The sequence below is a fragment of the Abrus precatorius genome, unplaced genomic scaffold (genome assembly GCF_003935025.1).
Source record: "Abrus precatorius isolate BTA unplaced genomic scaffold, Abrus_2018 Scaffold9, whole genome shotgun sequence".
NCBI lineage: Eukaryota > Viridiplantae > Streptophyta > Magnoliopsida > Fabales > Fabaceae > Abrus > Abrus precatorius.
Window position 1 is genome coordinate 4058996 of NW_020874439.1, and position 20666 is coordinate 4079661.

At 31.4% G+C, this 20666-nt stretch overlaps 2 protein-coding genes across 7 annotated transcripts in view; one reads left to right on the plus strand and one right to left on the minus strand.

Moving 5' to 3' along the window:
* Nucleotides 1-5345: 5345 nt before the first annotated feature.
* On the plus strand, nucleotides 5346-10370 carry LOC113849715. Of its 3 annotated transcripts, none has more exons than XM_027479813.1 (3): nucleotides 5346-5616; nucleotides 8128-8795; nucleotides 9263-10370. In XM_027479813.1, the coding sequence occupies exons 2-3, from the start codon at nucleotides 8188-8190 to the stop codon at nucleotides 9951-9953; spliced, it is 1299 nt and encodes a 432-aa protein (XP_027335614.1). In that variant the 5' UTR covers nucleotides 5346-5616; nucleotides 8128-8187; the 3' UTR covers nucleotides 9954-10370. The 3 variants fall into 3 exon arrangements, with proteins under 3 accessions (XP_027335614.1, XP_027335615.1, XP_027335616.1); XM_027479814.1 differs by having other exon boundaries at nucleotides 5379-5616; nucleotides 8152-8795; XM_027479815.1 differs by having other exon boundaries at nucleotides 5402-5479; nucleotides 8152-8795.
* Nucleotides 10371-13538: 3168 nt separating this feature from the next.
* Nucleotides 13539-20666, minus strand: part of LOC113849198 — a 32974-nt gene continuing 25846 nt past the window's right edge. For 3 of the 4 annotated variants that reach the window (XM_027478914.1, XM_027478916.1, XM_027478917.1), the window contains 2 exons: nucleotides 14565-14647; nucleotides 13539-14403 (listed from right to left, as the gene is read on the minus strand). In XM_027478914.1, the coding sequence (XP_027334715.1) occupies nucleotides 13983-14403; nucleotides 14565-14647 (504 nt within the window). In that variant the 3' untranslated portion in view covers nucleotides 13539-13982. Of the gene's footprint in view, nucleotides 14404-14564; nucleotides 14648-14681; nucleotides 14811-20666 lie in introns of those variants that run through there. The other variant, XM_027478915.1, reaches the window with a different exon arrangement.

Here is a 20666-nt window from a genome sequence, read left to right on the forward strand (position 1 = left end):
ATAAAACTCATTTAAATAATTTTATATAAAAAATAAATAAATAAAATATTTTCATAAATTAGAAACAATTTATACTTTTTAATTTTTTAAAATAATTATCTCATTTAAATCTTCTAAATTTTGAAAACACAAATTGTTAACTTATAAAAAAATGTTATTTATTTTTTATACTGATTTTCTTTTATAAATTTATCCAAATTAAGTTCATCATGTGTTGTGTCAGTAGAAGTTACCTACATTAATGGTGTGACTATGTTACAAGCCACATATGACTTAACAAAAGCTCAAATTCTTCTTCCAATTGCTTCCAAATGAATGTCAGCTTCTTCCCTTCTCTTTTTTTGGGTTCTTTTCCTATGTTCTATGTTTTCAGATATAGAAATGTTCACCTATATCGCCAAACACAACAAAAGCTTTATCCAAACTAAAAGTGAATAAAGATGCATGCTAGATGTTATGAATTAAAGTGCACTATCCCACCATAGTTCAGTGCAAACTAAATAGAAAAAGATATGCAAATAACTCACATCACAACCAAAATTATAAGAAAAATATATGTTAGCATTGATTTTAAACAACTAATATTTATTATATTTTTGTATCTTTAGTGAATATATAGTTTTAGATGCTTAAAAACCATTTCTAAATGTTGATATTAACAAAATTAAAATATAAATAATAATTTTTTCATCAGATATATTATTTGAAAAAGCTTCAATTTAGTTTAACTAATGAAAACTTGCCACAGATATGTTTTAGTAAACCACAGCCAATACTAAAACATACCGTGTGGTGTGTGGAAGGATTGCAAAAATGCTATATTCAAAATAGATGTAGCTTAACAAAATAACTAAATATTTATTTTTAAAATAATTGAACAATTATTTAATGTTTTATATCTTACTATAATTATTTAGAATTAGAAAGTAATTTGTGTTTATATTGTTAGTGTTAAAAGTGAATCTTATGGTAATTTTGTGTATATAGTCTTAAAAGTATGCATTAGCTGCATAATTGTAAAAGTTTGTGATAAAGTATAATGATTTTCTTTTGATCTTGATATTTCTTTTGATTACAGGAACATTTAAAGTGAGTACATAACATTTTCCCCATAGCATTGTTGTCATTTAAGTTTACAAATTTTTCTTTAATATGGGGTTGACCCAATCAAATTATTATCATTACTAAGGCCATACATAACTTGATTAGATCTTTTGAAAAATATTAATCAATCAAAAGCTTGGTTTGAGTTGAAGCTGAATTAAAACTAGGCCTACCCTTAAGCTCAACAATGGCCCACAAGTACCCTCATGTGCTTAGGAGTATTAACCAATCACAAGGATGATACAATAAGACAATAATGCATATTACTATAATAGGCATTAATTTAAATCAACCCAAGATTCTTCTTGGGAAATTTCAGGTGAACAACTTTCGAAATATATTTCAAATTTTCTTTGGTTATTGCTTTTTCAATGATCATTTACATAAGTCAAGACCAAACTCCCTCATTCAAGGTTATACCTACCAAAACCATGTTTTTAAATCTAAGTCAATTATATATACATAAAAAAGTGTCACAGTGATAGAAGGAGCCATTTGAATATTTTGATCAAACAATGGGAAAGACTACCTATTTAAGTAACATGCCAAATAATGTTGTCTACACAAGTTACTTTTGGAAATTACATTAAGAGTTAAATAATTTGCTTCCTTGTCTTATTATTGTTCATTTATGGTAGTAATATCATCGTGCAGGAAAATAATTAGATTGCTAGAAACAAGGACCCTTTGAAAAATCTTGAGGATATATATATAATTATATAGCTCCAAATTAAAGATGTGTTGTGAAAGAGCATTACTATTTACTTATTTATGCGTTTCTTGAGACATTAATGGCAAAGCATTCGATATACATATATGTAGATAGATTCACATCAAAATTTTGTTACATTTATTTTATTATGGCGTGATTTTATAAAAATATATATAATTATCTTTTACTAAAATTAATTTTATCTTTAAAGTTTCATTTAAACCAATTTGATAAATTATAATATTTTTGCTAAATAATTTATGTTCACCTAAGTACACGCTAAGTGATGCAATGCCATCAATATTCAACTAATCAAAATATGATGTCTTGATTGTTTTTGATATAAATATGTTATTAAGACTAGTAGAGGGGTATATTTTTTTTTTAAGATCAGCATTGTAGTATATTTTATTATATTATATTATAATGGTTAAATTATATATTTTATCTTTATAGTTGATATTCATTTACAAACAAGTCTTTATATTTAAGAAAAATGCATTTTAATCCTTATATAAATGTTTTATTACGTTTTAATTTTATCATTTATGTTTTAGTCGACAAAGACTAAAACATAAGTTTTAATGACTAGCTAATTCATAAATTAGTATTAACTACATGAAGATTAAATATATATTTTAATAAAAAATAATTTTTTTTATGAACTTGTCTAAAAAAAAATTAAAAATGAGTCATCAAATAAAAAAATCATGAATTTTAAAATATTGAAAACTCATATTTAAGTCAAAAATTATTTATGTATCATGTATGTTTATTGAAAAAAATTATTAATTTGGTATAACATAAATCAATAAAATAATAATAATTATAGATAATAAATGCTAAGAATAATTTACATATAATAAAAACTTTTATTACAATTAAAAAAATACTTAAACATAGTTATATATTACAAAATTATAATAAAGATGTTAACATTAATGTTTTATTTATTCTTTTAAAAGTAAGATAAAAGGTAAAATATATAATTAAGTAAAATTTTTTATTAATAAAAAATAAAGTGTTGAAGATGAAATTGAATTATAATACATGTATTTTTTCAATTAAATTTAATTTATTGTATTCTTTTAAAAATATAATTAGTTTAAATATATATTTGATTAATATATTTAACACGTTTATAAATTAATTTTTATATTTAAAAAATTATATTTTAATCTTTATATTTAAAAAACTTATATGTTAATCTCTATACTTAAATAACTAATATTTTAGTCTTTATTATTATGATTTAGTCCCTTTATTGATAACTTCGTTGTAATAACAAAGACAAACATAAAAACATAAATAAAAAAGATAAAAATATTTGTATAAGTATTAAAACGTAATTAATTTGTAAATCTAAGTCAACTATAGAAACTAAGTGTATATTTCAATTTATTGTAATAATATGTGATTTAATGAGAAAAAGAATAATTTTTAAAGAAAAAAATTCCATATATAAAAAATTATGTAATTTAATAAAAAATATATTCTTATTTAAGATGATGATTTGCATTTATGATAAAGAATAAATAAAAGGAGAGAGTAAATTTGAATATTATAAAAAGGAGTAATAAAAATAGTTTTGAATAATATAAAAAAGAGTAATATTATTTTAATTAAGAAAAGCTTGCGTGTGTGGACTGAAAAAAAATAAAAAGAAAAAGATGAGGGTATCTGATAGCGATTCCTAACTTGATTTCTTACACTCTCTTTTGGTTACAGCTGTATTCACGACCCCTCTTCTTTCTATCCTTTACTCACTCAAATATTCTTTTTTTTTTTTAATCTAATTATTTTAAATTCTCTTTATTTAATTAATATAATCTTTTCTTTTTATTATTTATGACCCCATCTACCATTTTGTCTCACTCTTCCACAATTTCCAACTTTTCAGTTCTTCGTGTTCATACTGCATATTAAAATAGGTATTGATACAAGTGCTACTACTATTATTATTCTTTTCATATTCATGGGCTTTTCAGAGACAGCTGTTATGTTTTTCTTTTTTTATTTTTAGTTTTGTTTATTGGTGATTAAAAATATTTTTATGTTAATTTGATGATTAAAAATAATAATTTGGTGCACAAATCAATTAGGGAACCAATTTAAGAAATAAAAGAAGTTTAAAGGCAGAAGTTTAGTTTTTGCATTAAAAGTTTATTTTTACACCTCATTTTCAATATGCTTTTCATTTAAAAAATGTTTGAGAAAAAAAAAGGAAGTGAAGAGAGAATTTCATTTACAAAAATGATTTATAACTTATCATAAAAAATACTAGAGCATGTTTATTTTCCTTTTTTAAAAACATTTTCTGTTTTTAAAATAAAATTATATGGTATTTTATTTTTAAAAATAGAAAACTATTTTTAAAAAGGAAAATAAACATACTTTTATTCTCATCTCATTTCTTTAAAAAAACTGTAAAAAATTAAATATAGCATCAAAAATTAATTTCTAACTTAATTGTATTTTTTATCCTTTATTATAGTTTTAGTGTAATAATTTTAGTCTTTTAATTGTTTTCCCTCAAATTTAGCTTCTCTAGTTTTCAACTATTATAATCAAGTTTTTTTCATCAATTTTTCTTTAGATGAAACTCAATTTTTACTTTCTCCTCAGTTGAAAGTTTATGATATATGTAAGACAAGAAATAATTTTAAAGGTTTAGAAAATACATAATAAATTTAATTAATTTTATTAGATGTGAAATCAAAATTTTACGGAGGAAAAAATGAGTTTTTTTTTTAATGTAAATATGGTGAAATTTTGAGAAAAGCGAGAATTAGAGATAAAAAAAAATTGTGACAACTAAAAAAGAGAAATGAAACTCAAATAAAACATCTTTAAATATTAAAATTATACATCTATTTATATATATATATTAACTGTGAATCTTATTTTTAAAAAAGAGTATTTTGTGAGTTATTTTGAATAAAAACATTTTAACAAGAAATTATTATTTTTATTATGACTTATGTCTTCTGTTATATTAAACATTTAAAATTTTTAATTAATTTAAAATTTTCATAATTTATCTCTCTAATTGAATATTACGTAACACAATTGAATATTTATCATTAATAATAATAAAAATTATTCTTTTTTAAGTTTATAGAAAATATAAAAATTTAAGAACTTGGAATATATATTTTTAACTAAAATTTTTTTTAACTTAATAATAATCATGGAATACACAAGAAAAAACTCATGAAATAATAAAAATAGAATTGTAAAAAAATATAACTTTTAAAACAGCTATCATATAAGTCAATAAATTTTAATAATACGACAACTAACAGTAATCGAAGCTTTACACTATCCGTTCATTTCGATGAAATTCAAATTATTTTGTCAAAAGCAACCAAAAACTCTTGTGTCAAAATACGATAATCATGTACATTGGAATGTCATAAAAATAATGAAAGAAAAACAAATGTGATTCCTTTACTTTCTCCGTCTGTTTCGTGAGAAATGGTGTAGAGAGCATAATAATTACTTAATTATATTAATATATCATATTATTATATTCAATCTCTCTCTCTCTCTCTCTCTCTCTCTCTCACTCGTCTTTCTCTCTCACGCACATAGCAACACCAAAAAACACATAAGTGTACTACAAAGAAAGAGAGATTGCGCAAACATTTCAGTGATTTTTGGGTAATTATCCTCGTGATCTGCGCACAATCTCAACTACTGCATATGGGTTCTTCTTCTTTTTTCTCTCTTTGTTTGTTCACCACCCTTCTCTTTGAATAAATCCATTTCAAGTTTTTGCAACTTGGAGGGTGCAAAAGGTGAGATTTTTTAGTTGGTTTTGTGCGTGTCATCTTAAAAACCCATTTTTTTTTTCTGGGGTGCTTTTGTTTGTTTTATTTTGCCTTTATTTTTTACCCTTTTTGTGCTACTTGTTTTGTATGTGAGGCTGTGGCAATATGATTTTGCATTTTTAGCTTTGAGTTTAAAAGGTTGAGGGAGTTTGGTGCATTATGTGTCAACTGGGTGAGTTGGAGGTGGCATTTTTATCTGTTGTGTATGACTTTGACTTTTGTTTTGTTCTTTGTGTTCCACTTGATGCTTTTGTGTAATGCAATTTTGGGTTACCCACATCGTTGATGGCTTTGTTGAAAGGTTTTCACATCATCATCATCATCACAATTGACTGCTCCTCTAACAGTTTAACTTCATTCCAAAGATTTCTCGTGTGTTTGAATTTGTGGTAGTTGATTGGCTTAAATTGATCACAGGAATTCTGTTAGTTAAATTCCTTTGATCGTTGGGGTGCTTGAGTTTGTTGAGGTTGGTTATACTTGTAGCTTCACACTCAACTATAGGTGCACTTGTAAACTTTATCCTGAAAATGCATGTTATATTTGGTTGAAGACTATGTTGGGGGGATGAGTTTCATGTCATGGCTATTTGAATATTATTTGGAGTAGATAGGGACTTGGAAGGTCTAAAGTGAAAGTTATGTAAAGTTTTTATCAAGTATGACCTAAATGGTTTAGTTGACTTTGTCATTTTTGTTCAACTGAAAAATATTTACATAAACATGTGATTGGGGCTTTTGCTAAAGAAGAGGGTTGGCTCTTGACTTCCAAATGAGTTTGAGCTAACTTGATCAGTTATTTGACTATGTTAGTTTCTTTTTCTTCTACCAAATGTGCCTTATTCTGAAGTTAATGTTTTAATCTATATCTTTCCTTAAAGTGAAAGAAAAGTGAAAGTTTATCTTATTGGTGACCTAAACAGATTGCTTGATGTATGCTGTCATCAGAATCTAGCCTCCTTTATAAGCTGGCTTATATTCTATAATCTTTTGCTAAGAAATGAACCTTTACCAAATCGAGAATGGCACACATGATAGAGGATGTTTGAGCTGTTTTAAGAATCAAAACTTAAAGTCGACAAATACCTGGCTTCTTCCTTTCAATACAACCACTTCAACTGCCATTTCAATAAAGATTTTTTAAAATAATATCATATTCCAGGGTCATGTTTGGCATGAAAAAAAAAAAAAACTCTTTTTGCTAAGTGGTCGAGAGTTTGAACCTTACCCCCTTATTTTCTATAATTAAATTAAATTTCAAACAAGATAAAGTGAGATTTTTTTATTTTATTTTTTTCATTTTCCAAATCTCAGATATGAAGGCTTGGAGATACAAAGCCATTCATGTGTTAGATAACAACTTAAGCTATTAGTAGAGTTTTTGTCTTTTTTCAATATCTCAATAGGAAACAAGTTGTACTCGTGAGGTTGGTTATGCTTCTGAGGTAATCTAACTAATAAATGAAAAAAATTAGAGAAGTATATAGTCTGCTTCTTTTGTTGGCAAAAAGGCCACAGTGAAAAACCTGAATAGTAAACATAGGCACCTTCATCTGGAGTAGAAAATTTCAAACCAAAACACTGCATATACAAATAAAGTTTGTATTAAACTGAAAAAGTTTAAGTTCAAGTGGAGTTTCTGAAGGCGAATACTTGGAAAATATTCACAAATGACAAGTTTTTTTTTCTTTAGTTGGCTTATTCTGGCATTTTTTTAGGAATTGATAAAACTTATTTGCTGATATATCAAGATTAACATGTATATTTATAACATCCCTGGGGTATTTCAGTTATATAGTTTGTCTCATTGATATAGTGAAGAGATATTTGAGCAATATATGCTAATGATTTTTTCACTTTCGTTCGTTGGAACAATGGTTCATTTTTCACACAACCCAATATTTATGCACTTCATTTGTCTCTGGGTTTGGTTCTAATGCTTCTGTTAAACTCATAAGGCATGTAAGATTGTATCCATTATAATCACTGGAGAAGGCAAAATTCTGACAATTTAACTAGTGGATTCCTGCATGCCAATTTGCATCTGGTAATCACTGAATGTGTCTTTTTGAAAACATTTATGCATTTCTTAAAGTTAACTCAATTTTTTATGACCTCAGAAAGTAGGTTAAGTGAAAAAGGTTTTTGTTTTCTTGTAGAATTTTATTTGAATGCAAACTGTGAAGAAGCTAAAGAACTTAAACTGGTTTTATTCTTATGTACAGTCCCTTAGCACCTAAACTATCATAAAATGGGTAGTGTATACTTTTTCTTTTATTTTATTTTTATAAATATTAATGTTTGTTACTTTGGATTTTTGTTTATTGCTTGGGTATGGCATGTTACAAGGACAGGAATTTCATACTGTATGATAACTTGTGTAAGTTGTTATGCTTTTTTTAATACTAATCAAACAAGTGCATGCTTAATTTTCTCTTTATTCCTGATTTAGTTATTGTTTCCATCTTACATTTCACAGGGAATCTAACTTTTGCAAAAGTAGTGCTTTGGAAGCAATGGGGGCACAATTGTGACAAATATGGATCCTCAGGCCTTCATTAGGCTGTCAATAGGTTCTCTGGGATTAAGATGCACTGGCATTGAACTGAGCACTGGAAAATCTGGAATCCAAAGACTCTCTTCACCTTGTGTTTGTGAGATAAGGCTTCGGGGCTTTCCTGTTCAAACCTCGTCAGTCCCCTTGATATCCTCCACCGAAGTTATACCTGATACCCAGAACATTGCTTCCAGCTTTTACCTTGAGGAATCTGATTTGAAAGCTTTGTTAGCTCCTGGTTGTTTCCATAACACTCATGCTTGTTTGGAGATTGCTGTTTTCTCCGGGAGGAAGGGGTCCCATTGTGGAGTTAGTATCAAAAGGCAGCAAATTGGGATTTTTAAAATGCAGGTCGGCCCTGAGTGGGCTGAAGGAAAGCCGTTGATTCTTTTTAATGGGTGGATAAGTATTGGCAAGAACAAACAGGAGAATGGAAAGCCAGGTGCAGAATTACATTTAAAAGTGAAACTAGATCCTGACCCTAGATATGTATTCAAATTTGAAGATGTAACAACATTGAGTCCTCAGATAGTTCAGCTGCAAGGATCCATCAAGCAGCCAATCTTCAGTTGCAAGTTTAGTAAGGACAGGTGATATGAAATTTGCAATCTATTTTACTTTCAACTATGTTGTCTCTATCTGAGAGATTCTTTAAAAGCCATGATTTAGTAGTTCTCAAATAACCTGCATACAAGTTTTAAAATTAAAATCAATATCATGTTTTACATAGTTTTTCTTCAATCAACTTAGTTTTAAGAAATTTTGTTTACTTTGCATCCTGAAGCATGGACAAAACACTTATATCAGAATGTCTATGTGGATTGATGTAGTTAACCACTCTCCAAATGAAGATTAAATTATATAAGCCTTTTCTTCATAAGAACTCAAGGCTTGATTTTGGGACCAAGGAATTAAATCATTCTCTCTCTCAAATCAATATTTCAAGTGGAAAATGGTAGTGTGCTTTCTTCATTGTTTCTTTGTCATATGTATAGATGTGCAACATTCTTCTAAAAGCTTGTTGTTAATAAAACTTTTGATAGTTATGAAATGACAGGGTTTCCCAGATTGACCCGTTGAGCACTTACTGGTCAGGTTCTAATGACATTTCTGACTTAGAGACGGAGAGGAGAGAACGAAAGGGGTGGAAGGTGAAGATACATGATCTCTCTGGCTCAGCTGTAGCTGCTGCCTTCATAAAAACTCCCTTTGTTCCATCTTCAGGTTGTGATTGGGTTGCCAGATCCAACCCAGGAGCATGGTTGATTGTTCGTCCTGACGTTTGTCAATCTGAGAGCTGGCAGCCGTGGGGAAAGCTTGAAGCATGGCGTGAACGTGGCATTAGAGACACTATTTGCTGCAAATTCCATCTTCTATCCGAAGCTCAGGAAGGAGGCGAACTTCTTATGTCTGAAATTCATATCAATGCCGAAAAGGGTGGCGAGTTTTTCATAGACACTGAAAAACAATTGCGAACTGCAACCAGTGCAGCAAGTCCAATACCTAGTCCTCAAAGTAGTGGAGACTTTGGTGCACTGAGTCCACTCGTTGGAGGTTTCGTCATGAGTTGTAGAGTTCAAGGTGAAGGGAAGCGTAGTAAGCCGTTAGTACAGCTGGCAATGCGACACGTGACGTGTGTGGAGGATGCTGCCATCTTCATGGCTCTTGCAGCAGCCGTTGACCTCAGCATTGAGGCGTGTAAACCTTTTCGTCGGAAGATCAGAAGAGGTTTTCGGCATTCTATGTGAAGAACAAGGCAAATGTATTTATAGCAACTATCATAAATGTGAATGCTGTGCCTTTGCTTTTCATTGCTGCAATGTTAGAAAAATGTACAGTCTAAGTTGTTGCCACACATTGCCCTCTTGAGAATTCAACATATTAGCATTGTGATGTCTTGGGCTACATGACAATGGGGGGCATTTGTACAATTAATTATAGCCCACAAAATGATCTCAAGTTAATGATCTTTCCTAAAATTGACATCATTCAGAAAAAAAAAAAGCTTTTACTTTTGGTAGCTTGTTATTGTCAAATGTCAAATATCTTTGCTTCATCATTGATTTGGATTCATGATAGACATTGTTCAATGTATTGTCAATGGCTGTGTTTTACAATATGTACAGTTTTATGATTTTGAATTATCTAAGTAAACACATTGTCACTAGAGTCCATTGTGAACTTTAATGTTTTGGACACGTTTAATATTTCAATTCTTAGTATATTTATTCAATTTGATTTAATTAGTTTTATTTGAGATTTTAGTAGTTTTTTTTAATCTTTGTTGTGTGTTCCATGTTTCCTTTTGTATTTTCGAGTGTGTTATTAAAGATTTTGGATTAATTTAAGAAAGTTTTGTTAATGAAACTTAGAAAGGAAATCTGTTCATATTGACCCAAATATTGAAAATATTTTAAATGGATTTGAATTCTTAATAAAATTAAGATTCCTAATTAAGAATGAAAGGAACAAAGGTCAAAACATGGATTTAAGAGCAAGTATTCTTCATTTGATTTCTTCTTCTCCTTCCAGTTGAATTTCTCATGTTGTCTTTTGATTTCTTAAATTTTAAGGATTGTTCTACAGCCATGCGAGGCTAATTTTCTTAAGGGTTTTGTTAAGTTTAAACATTTATGAATAGAATTTTGTATGGAAAAAGGCTATGTTTATTGTCTTAAAGTTATAAAGAATAATATATATTTTTTAATAAAAAATTTATTATTATTAGTTGTTTATTATCAATCTTTTTCATGTTTGTAGGGTTAGACAAGTTGATCATAAATGAATGTTAGAACTTTTAATTATCTTCTTAGATAGTATTTATTTAATTTTTTTCAATTTTTTTTTCCTTAATGTAATTAATTAATGTGAGTAAAGTTTCTAATTATTTTTTTGGTGCAATTGAAGCTGTTTTTTAATTTTTATTTATTTTATTTGTTTTTCGTTAAGAAGAAACTACTTTTATTTTTTAGAATTTCTCCAAAATTGTATTTTGCTCAACATCCACGTGTTATTCAGGTGATCGATCATGTGTTGTTCAGATGAGGAATTAAATGTTCTAAGCCACTCCCATGTGTTTTTCATAAATGAATACAAATATTGTAAAAATAATGCAAAATTGTAGATTTTTCATCAATATAATTAACTGGTGTACATATAATTTAACTTTAATTATAGTATAACTAAATCTCAGTTTTAAATATAACGCTAGTGACACACTTTATAATACACTTTTTATTATTGGCTAAAATTTATTAAAAACTGAAAAAAATATGAGAGAAAAATATTAATTTAATAGTAAAAAAAAATCACAGAATTTTTGTAATTTTTAATAAATTTTAATTAATAATGAATAATGTATTATAAAAAAATACATTGCTAGCATTACTCATAATTACAGTCTTTTTATTTTATAGTTGAACATATTAGTTTCTGTGTATTGCTTTTAGAGTAAATTATAGTAAGTGTTTGTAATGATTAATTTTTTTTTATATATAAAAAAAGTTGACTTAAGTTTGAAGGGAAAAACGTTGAATTAAACAATAATTTATAAAATGTTTTGAATGCTTGTTATATGATCTAACTTATTCAGGTGGTGAGAGGAATTAAATGCTTTAAGCAACTAACTGCAAGTGTCTATTATCACTGTTATTTAAGTGAAATTTTTTTAAATACTCATTAACAATATGGTTACAATAGAAAAAAAAATGTATTTTATTTAGACAAAAATCACTTATATAAAAATGATAAAAATATTTAAAAGTGATTATACACAGAACTCAACTAACAACTACTAATAACAATAAGTTTTTTTTAATTGAAAAATAAAGCGGATGAGGATCTCTTGCCCATTCAAATTTATTCATATATATATATATATATATATATATATTATTAATAGATATTATTTTATAAAATTTTATATTATTATGTAAATTTAATGGTTGAGATAATCTACAGTGGGAAAGTGAATGCAGAGGATCTCTTTCCCAATAAAGCACTTATTATATTTGTATATCTTTAATGTAATAAATATTTGAATTTTTTGTAAAAAAAAATTACTTTTAGTTACTTTTTACCTTGAGAGTTAAAGTTAACACTTTTCCAATATTAAAACATCTAATAATTAAATCTAGGAATTTACTTTCTATAAACAGGCTACCCTTTGAGGCTAATGAATTATTGAAGAGCTTAACAATTTCCAATTAACATAATATCACAAAAGTATGATTAAGTTTAGTTTTAACATGTTTTTAACTAAAAAAAATTGAAGAAAATTATAATAAGGTAATTTACCTTCAGAAGTGAATATCAGCCCCCAATTAGTTGATTAAGTAAGACCCATGTTTGTTTAGTTTTTTCTTAATTCTTGCAAAATCTCTAGTCTATATACAATCAATACTTTGATTACTTTCCTAGTTCAGTACTCAACCCTGATGTCTTATGGAAACAATATCTTATTTTACGAGTTCACTAAAAGTAAATTTGTGGTGATTAACATTAACTCAAGTGATGATATGATTATTCTTGGCAAATTAAGTTAATGAAATGAGTAATGACTAATGATACTTTTATTGTGTAGACAATATATCTACTCATATTATATAAATGTTAAAATGTGTACTGTGATATTTACCCATTAGTAGTTTAGATAGTTTCTATTACCGATTAAGGACCTAATTGTTTAAGTAATTTAATGGAATTCATACAATAATTGAGCAAAAAAAAAGTAAAAAATAAAAAACTGTTTCAATGGCATTTTCTAAACAGTAAAAAAAGATAATTTTATGAAAACTTCGTTTGACATATTGTTATCTTAGTCCTCACAAAATTATTTTTATTTTAGTCTTTGCATTTTAAAAAATTATTAGTTTTACACTCTCAGTTGGGTCGAACAAGGGCTAACAATTACGTCTTCTACTTGCCAGTAACATTCTGAAAACACGTATTTCGTCAAAAGCATTAAAAAGTAGCAAAATTTCCGTTCTATTACCGAAAACAGACAGTGCTTATCTTCATAGTTCAAACACGTCTAATTTGCTTAAAGAGACGATAGCCATATTATTAAATGAAGATAAAGAATTCACAATCAAGTATACGAGGGATTAAACGTGCCAATCCCTAGGCTACTTCGGCTCTTAACAAAATAGGGATAAAACTAACCTTTAAAATTTTCAAACCAAAAGATAAAATGATTGGTCTTTTCTTGGCTGGATTGTCTAAGGTTATTTTTTGGGCGTAATTTTATGATGTCATTGATACTCCAATATCTAATTAATTGAAAATGATCAATCAAAATAATTACAAATTCCAATACTTAAAATTTTTCATTTCTAGGATCTATTTTTTCAATAGATGAAAAATAATTGTCACTCAGTAAACTTCAAAGTCATTTAATCAAATTTCAATTGATTACATTGGCTAAAGGAAAGATTTAATGATGCAAAGAAAATAAAAATAATTAAATTGTCTTGTATACAGCCATGTGAATCATCTGTTAGACTGCCATCCACACTATTGGACAGAAATGGACCAGCATCTACTTCAGCCATCCATAAGAATCTAGTCAATCTACAACATTGTTCACCCTGTAGCAGATCCAGAAGGTTATGCTCCCCACGTTTCTGCATAGAATTCTCCAAATTCAAGTTCTACAGCAAATATCCATTCCAAGGGTTTGGTTTTGTTGGGAGGCAATAGAGGTGCTGCTCTCCGTGCATGTGTATATATATATATATATATATATATATATACAATGCTCACTCCTTGCTCATTAACTATGAATGTTTCCTTTCCCACTTCCCTTCGCGTCTGTTGTCTCTGTCTCTACGTTCTCCAAGTTGCCTTGACTTGCTTCCTCTTGAACCATGCCTTTGAGACCCGTATCCACTAGACTGGGCATCAAAAGCAGATGCTAATTCTGGATCTCCAATGCTACTGGTATCCCCAGAGTCCTTGCTTCCATCAACATTTTCTTCATATGTGCTGCCACTGTCATCCTGTCTATCACGTGACTGTAAGATAGTAGGCAGCTGGCCTGAGAATGTCCGAGATCCAGAAAGAACTATAGTTGGTGAGGCTGCCATTGATGAACTAGTAGAAGGAATTTCAGGCTGTAAGCTTCCACCGCCAACTCTAGTACTCCCTTCATTACCAGATCTTCCATTTTCTCTTTCTCGAAATCTATCCCTAGGTCGACTACAAGACAAAAACCACATGAAGCAAAAACAAAACCCAGAGAAAAAAGCACAAAATACATCTGTCCTTTCCAGCAGAATAGAGAATAAAAATCATTCAAAACCAGAACGTTCATTGCAGGGAAAAAGTAGCGTGGAACATACAACACTATAACTGCTTACCTACTGTGAGAGGAAGAAGGGAAATCACGCCGAGATGGCCGAAGCCCTGATTCTGCTTGCTCTATTTCACGCTGAAGTTCTCTCTGCATATAAATGAAGAGGTATTATTATTTTAAAAGCCCTGAAGCAGAAAAACATACTAATATTTTTCCAATCCTCCTCAACTTAAAGATGCTGCACATTTTGGCTTATGCTAATTTTCTTTGATTGAGGGAGAAAGAAATTTTCTAAGGCAACATCCTGGAGCTGAAAAGAATGGAATTTGGTGACAAAAAAAACTGCAGGGATGCTACACCCTCTACAGGATACCAATAACGTGATCCTTAAGGATAGCACTGGACTTATTCCACCTGGAACTTATAAGGAATACTGTTCCTCAATGGGAGATTTAATAAATGTATCACACATCACAAATTGTTAAATATGGTTGCTATTTGACATCGCTCTCTTCATTAACTTGGACTCAAGAAATCCTTGCATGGTGATTTAAATGGGAGTTTATGTAGTGCAACAACCTAAAGATTTACTGCTCAGGAGGAGTATGTAATTGTGTGCAAACTGCAAACTATATAAATCTCTACATGGCTTAAAGTAGTCTACCCAAATCTTAGTTTTTCCTCCTCAGCATTATCATTCAAACCTGGCATGACTCAATGAAGTTGATCGTTCTATGTTGTAAAATATAATTAGGAGATTTGTTATGTAATTAAGGATAGATTTGGCTGATTTGATTTGTACAATTCTTATTTCCTTAATTAGGAGACTAGTAGTCTATATAAATGTATTTTGTACAGGCTCTCAGTTAATTAAGCAATTCTAATATTATTCACATAATATTCTGTTCCTTTTTTTTTTTCAAGTTGGTATCAGAGCTCCCGCTCCCGATCTAGGGAGCTCTGCTTCCGCATCTTCTAGGCAGCCTTCATTGTTGCAAATCTGCGCACGTTAGCACCGTCCATCACAGTCCGCTACTGACCACTGCGGACCCAACCAAAAACACACCAGGAGGGAGTGACTCTTCAAGGTTGGCCTACCCCCCGTCAATCGTTGGTTCTGTCTCTGGCACGTGTACGTCATGCGCCACCTTCCCAGCCGCCGTTTTTTACCGAACCACCACAGACTTGGTTGCAGACCATTCTTGATTCTGTTCCAAGGGTCGTTTCATCTTAATACAGCCTCTTTTAAGTACTGTTAGAAGATTCTACGTTAAGCGGTTACTGTTCAAACGCGGTACTATTCATCAAATTTTTGTTTCTGCATTTTTTCATTCTCCCAATATGTCTGAAGACAAGACAGCCCCTGTTTTGAATACCAACGATCTACAGGTTCTGCAAGACTCTTATCACCTTGATGGGCGAAACTATTTACAGTGGGCTCAGTTGGTTCGCACAACCCTCAAGGGACAGAAGAAGTTGAGTCACATTGAAGGAGACCATCCAGCCAAAATGGACCCAAAATATGAAGTTTAGAATGATGAAGACTCTCTAATCATGACTTGACTGTGGCATTCTATGACACCGGAGATCAGTCGGAATTGCATGTTTTTCTCCAATGCAAAGGAAATTTGGGAGAACCTTAGAAAGACGTATTCTATGAAGAAGGATACTGCAACATGTTATGAAATAGAGAGTAAGATCTTTAATACCAAACAAGGGAGTCTTTCAGTAACAGATTACTACAGAACATTGAATGGTTTGTGGATTGAGTTGGACCAGTATCAGAATCTGAAAATGGAGTGTACAGCTAATTCAAACACACTGACAGCATTCCTAGAAAAGGTGCTAATCTTTAAGTTCCTGCATGGACTAAACTTAGAGTTTGAACCAATTCAGGTTCAAATTTTGGACAAGAATGAACTTCCTTCTCTCTCAGAGGTGTTTCACATTGTACGAGGTGAAGAAACTTGGAGGTCAGTTATGCTGGAAGGGGGGCAGTTCTATTGATGGTTCAGCCTTGGCTACGAACAAGAGTTCTATGGATGGTTCAGCCTTAGTTAGTGGCAAGGGTCCTATAAAAGGCTCTTCATTTGGAAGGCCACCAATAAAAGCTAGTCGTGAAGATAGGTGTAGTTATTGTAGGAAGACGGGCCACACTAAGGAGACATGTTTTAAGTTCCATGGCAAGGAGAAGGTTCTTGAGCGAACTGGAGGGTTCAAAGGGCTTACACAACGATGTGCTAATCAGGTGGCATCTGACTATGAAACTGTCCCATCTGCCCAAATAGCAGAAAATGAGGTACTAGCTCTCAGCAAAGCAGAGTTGGAATGCCTAAGGACTCTTATGGACTCTCTTAATAAGACATCTAGTTCTTGTTCCTTAACCATGACTGGTAAGAGTTCTAGCTTCTTATCCTTTAAGGGTTCTGATACTGAGAATATCTGGATTATAGACTCTAGTTCTACTGATCATATGACACCTCATTCTCCTTATTTTTCATCCTATTCCATTTCATCTGGTAACCAACATATCACTATTGCTAATGGTTCTCATACCCTTGTTACTGGTTGTGGCAACATTCAACTTCAATCTTCCCTTTTTTTTAAAAATGTGCTTCATGTTCTACAACTATCTAACAGCCTCTTGTCTATTCATAAGATCACCCAAGACTTAAACTGTGCAGTTACTTTTTTCCACTCCCATTGTGTTTTTCAAGATCTTGCCACGGAAAGGACGATTGGAATTGCTAAAGAGCAGGGCGGGTTATATTACCTGCAGCATGAAGACAGTAAAGAGTGCACCAAACAACAGGCACTCACATTTAGCAATCAAATGAGTTCAGAATCTTAGTCTTCCTCCCAGATATGGCTTCAGCGCAGGCGTCTTGGGCATCCTCCTTTTAGTGTTCTTCAGTCATTATTTCCTTTTTTGTTTACAAAAGTGTCAGTTGAGTCCTTTCATTGTGATGTCTGTCAATTTGCTAAACATCATCGAACAATTTTTCTTCCCAGTAATAATAAAAGTTCAAAACCTTTTGATCTTGTTCATTCGGATGTGTGGGAGCCTGCATCTACTCCTAATATTTCTGATGCCAAGTGGTATGTTTCTTCTATTGATGACTGTACACAGGTTACCTGAATTTTCTTCATGAAAGATAAGTCTGAAGCTTTCCAGCTGTTTGTTAATTTTTATCAAATGGTTCAAATACAGTTTGGGAGTCCTATTAAAAGATTGCGTTCTGATAATGGGAGAGAGTATGTAAATCAAAATCTCTCCAATTTCCTTAAAGAAAAAGGAGTTATTCATGAGTTAACCTGTGTGGACACCCCCCAACAAAATAGGGTTGTAGAAAGAAAAAATCGTCATCTCCTTGAGGTTACTAAAGTATTAATCTTCCAAATGTCTGTCCCTAAGTCTTACTGGGGGGAAGCTGTTCTCACTGTCACATATTTAATCAATAGATTGCCCTCTCGTGTTCTTGATGGTGTTAGTCCTGTTAAAGTCATGACCGCATTCTATCCTTCTAACCCCATTATGACCAGCCTCCAAAATCGTGTCTTTGGTTGTTCAGTTTTTGTCCATGTTCATAGCACTCATCGGAGAAAGTTAGATCCTCGGGCTATCAAATGTGTCTTCATAGGTTATGCCTCAAACAAAAAGGGATACAAATGTTATCAACCCCAAAGTCGTCGTGTCTATGTCTCCAAGGATGTCACATTTCATGAAACAGAACCTTTCTTCACTAGTACTCAGCATCAAGGGGAGAGTAACCTAGAAGAAGCTGAGTTCCTTGAGTTGTCATCTATTCCTTAGTTGCAAAATTCCACTCTTCTGGAGGATGACAAAGATCCTGGACCAATGCAGAATAATGAAGTTAGACGTTTTGGGATTCAATATCAGCGAAGAGAAAAACCCGACTTGGTCGAACAGCAACTACAATTGTCCGAACCAGAGGTAAGAACTCATAATCTTGAGGACATCTTAAATATCTCTTGTGATCTTAACCCAGATAATTTACCAATTGCTTTAAGAAAAGGAAAAAGATCTTGTGCCAAATATCCTATATCCCAATTTGTGTCTACTAAAAATCTTTCTATGCAGCACCAAAGTTTTATTTCAGCTATTGATTCTATTATAATCCCTACATCAGTACAAGAAGCCTTAAAGGATAAGAACTGGGTTCAAGCCATGAATGATGAAATGGGTGCATTGGAAAGGAGTGAGACTTGGGAGATTGTAGAGAGACCAAAGGATAAGAAAGCAGTGGGTTGTCGGTGGATATATACTGTTAAGTATCACTCGGATGGCACACTAGACAGGTATAGAGTGAGGCTGGTTGCAAAAGGATACACCCAAACCTATGGGATTGATTATGACGAGACTTTTGCTCCAGTGGCAAAAATGAACACAGTCAGAATTATCCTCTCCTTGGCAGCATACTTTGGTTGGGAGATGCATCAGTTCGATGTTAAAAATGCCTTCCTACATGGAAGCTTAGATGAAGTATACATGGAGATTCCACCTGAATATGGTGTTGCTGGTGGAGGAAGTAAGGTTTACAAATTAAAGAAAGTCTTGTATGGCCACAAACAGTCACCTTGGGCCTGATTTGGGAGTTTCCCTCAGGCCATGGTATCTCTAGGGTACAAACAAAGCTAAAGTGATCATACTCTCTTCATAAAACACTCACAAGACGGCAAACTCACTCTGCTTTTAGTCTATGTGGATGATATGATTATTGCAGGAGACGATGAAATGGAAAAACAGAATTTGAGGGAGAAGTTGGCTGCTCAATTTGAGATGAAGGATCTCGGTAAGCTAAAATACTTCCTTGGGATAGAAGTTGGATACTCCAGACAGGGTATTTTTATTTCCCAAAGGAAATGCATTCTTGATCTTCTTAAAGAGACTGGTAAGTTGGGTTGTAAGATCATTGGAACACCCATAGAACAAAACCATAGAATTGGAAATGATGATGGAAGCCCAAAGGTGGATAAGACACAGTACCAGAGACTTGTTGGAAAGCTCATTTATCTATCCCACACCAGGCCAGACATAGCCCATGCAGTTAGTGTAATTAGTCAATTCATGCATGATCCAAGAGAAAGACACTTGTAGGCAGTAAATAAAATTATTCAGTACTTGAAGGCCTCTCCAGGGAAATGATTGCTATTTAAAAAGGAGGGAAACATATCCATGGAAGTGTATACCAATGCTGACTATGCAGGATCAGTTGTTGATAGGAGGTCCACTACAGGATATTGAATGTTCTTGGGTGAAAATTTGGTGACATGGAGGAGCAAGAAGCAAAATGTGGTTGCAAGATCAAGTGCAGAGGCAGAATTTGAAGCTATGGCACAAGGGGTCTGTGAACTGTTATGGATGAAGATAATACTTGCTGACCTCAAAATAAAGTATGAAGCTCCCATGAGACTGGTTTGTGATAATAAATCAGCCATCAACATTGCGCATAATCCAGTTCAACATGATCGGACAAAGTACATAGAGATAGACTGACATTTCACTAAGGAAAAATTGGACAGCAGTCTTATAGCCACTGAGTACATTCCTTCAAGACTGCAGTTGGCGGACATGTTCACCAAGGGACTTCCCACCGAACAGTTTAAAGATCTTACGTGCAAGCTGGGAATGACAGATATACATTCACCAGCTTGAGGGGGAGTGTTGTAAAAGATAATTAGGAGATTTGTTATAATTAGGAGATTTGTTCTGTAATTAAGGATAGATTTGGCTGATTTGATTTGTACAATTCTTATTTCCTTAATTAGGAGACTAGTAGTCTATATAAATGTATTTTGTACAGGCTCTCAATTAATTAAGCAATTCTAATATTATTCACATAATATTCTGTTCCCTTTTTTTTTTCAAGTTTCTATTTTCTAATAAGGGAAAAGAACATGTTGGAGAGAATGTGTTGCTAGAATTCCACTTGGGGAAAAAATTAGGGGCTGCATATTTGTTGTGAATAATTATGATTTGATTGATATGTTTCATGGTTTCCTATTTTCCTGAAATTAGAGGTTGTACTTGTACATCATGTTCAATATGTTCAATTATACTTGGGATTTCTTCAGGACTGTTCTGTGTTTTCACACAAATCTACAATCAATACATGTACCTTGTTTATCTGGAGGACATTTTTAT

Coding starts and splice junctions, on each gene's coding strand:
- LOC113849715 (XM_027479813.1), top strand. CDS start 8,188: ATGGATCCTCAGGCCTTCATTAGGCTGTCAATAGGTTCTCTGGGATTA. Junction 8,796..9,262: donor TGCAAGTTTAGTAAGGACAG/GTGATATGAAAT, acceptor ATGAAATGACAG/GGTTTCCCAGATTGACCCGT.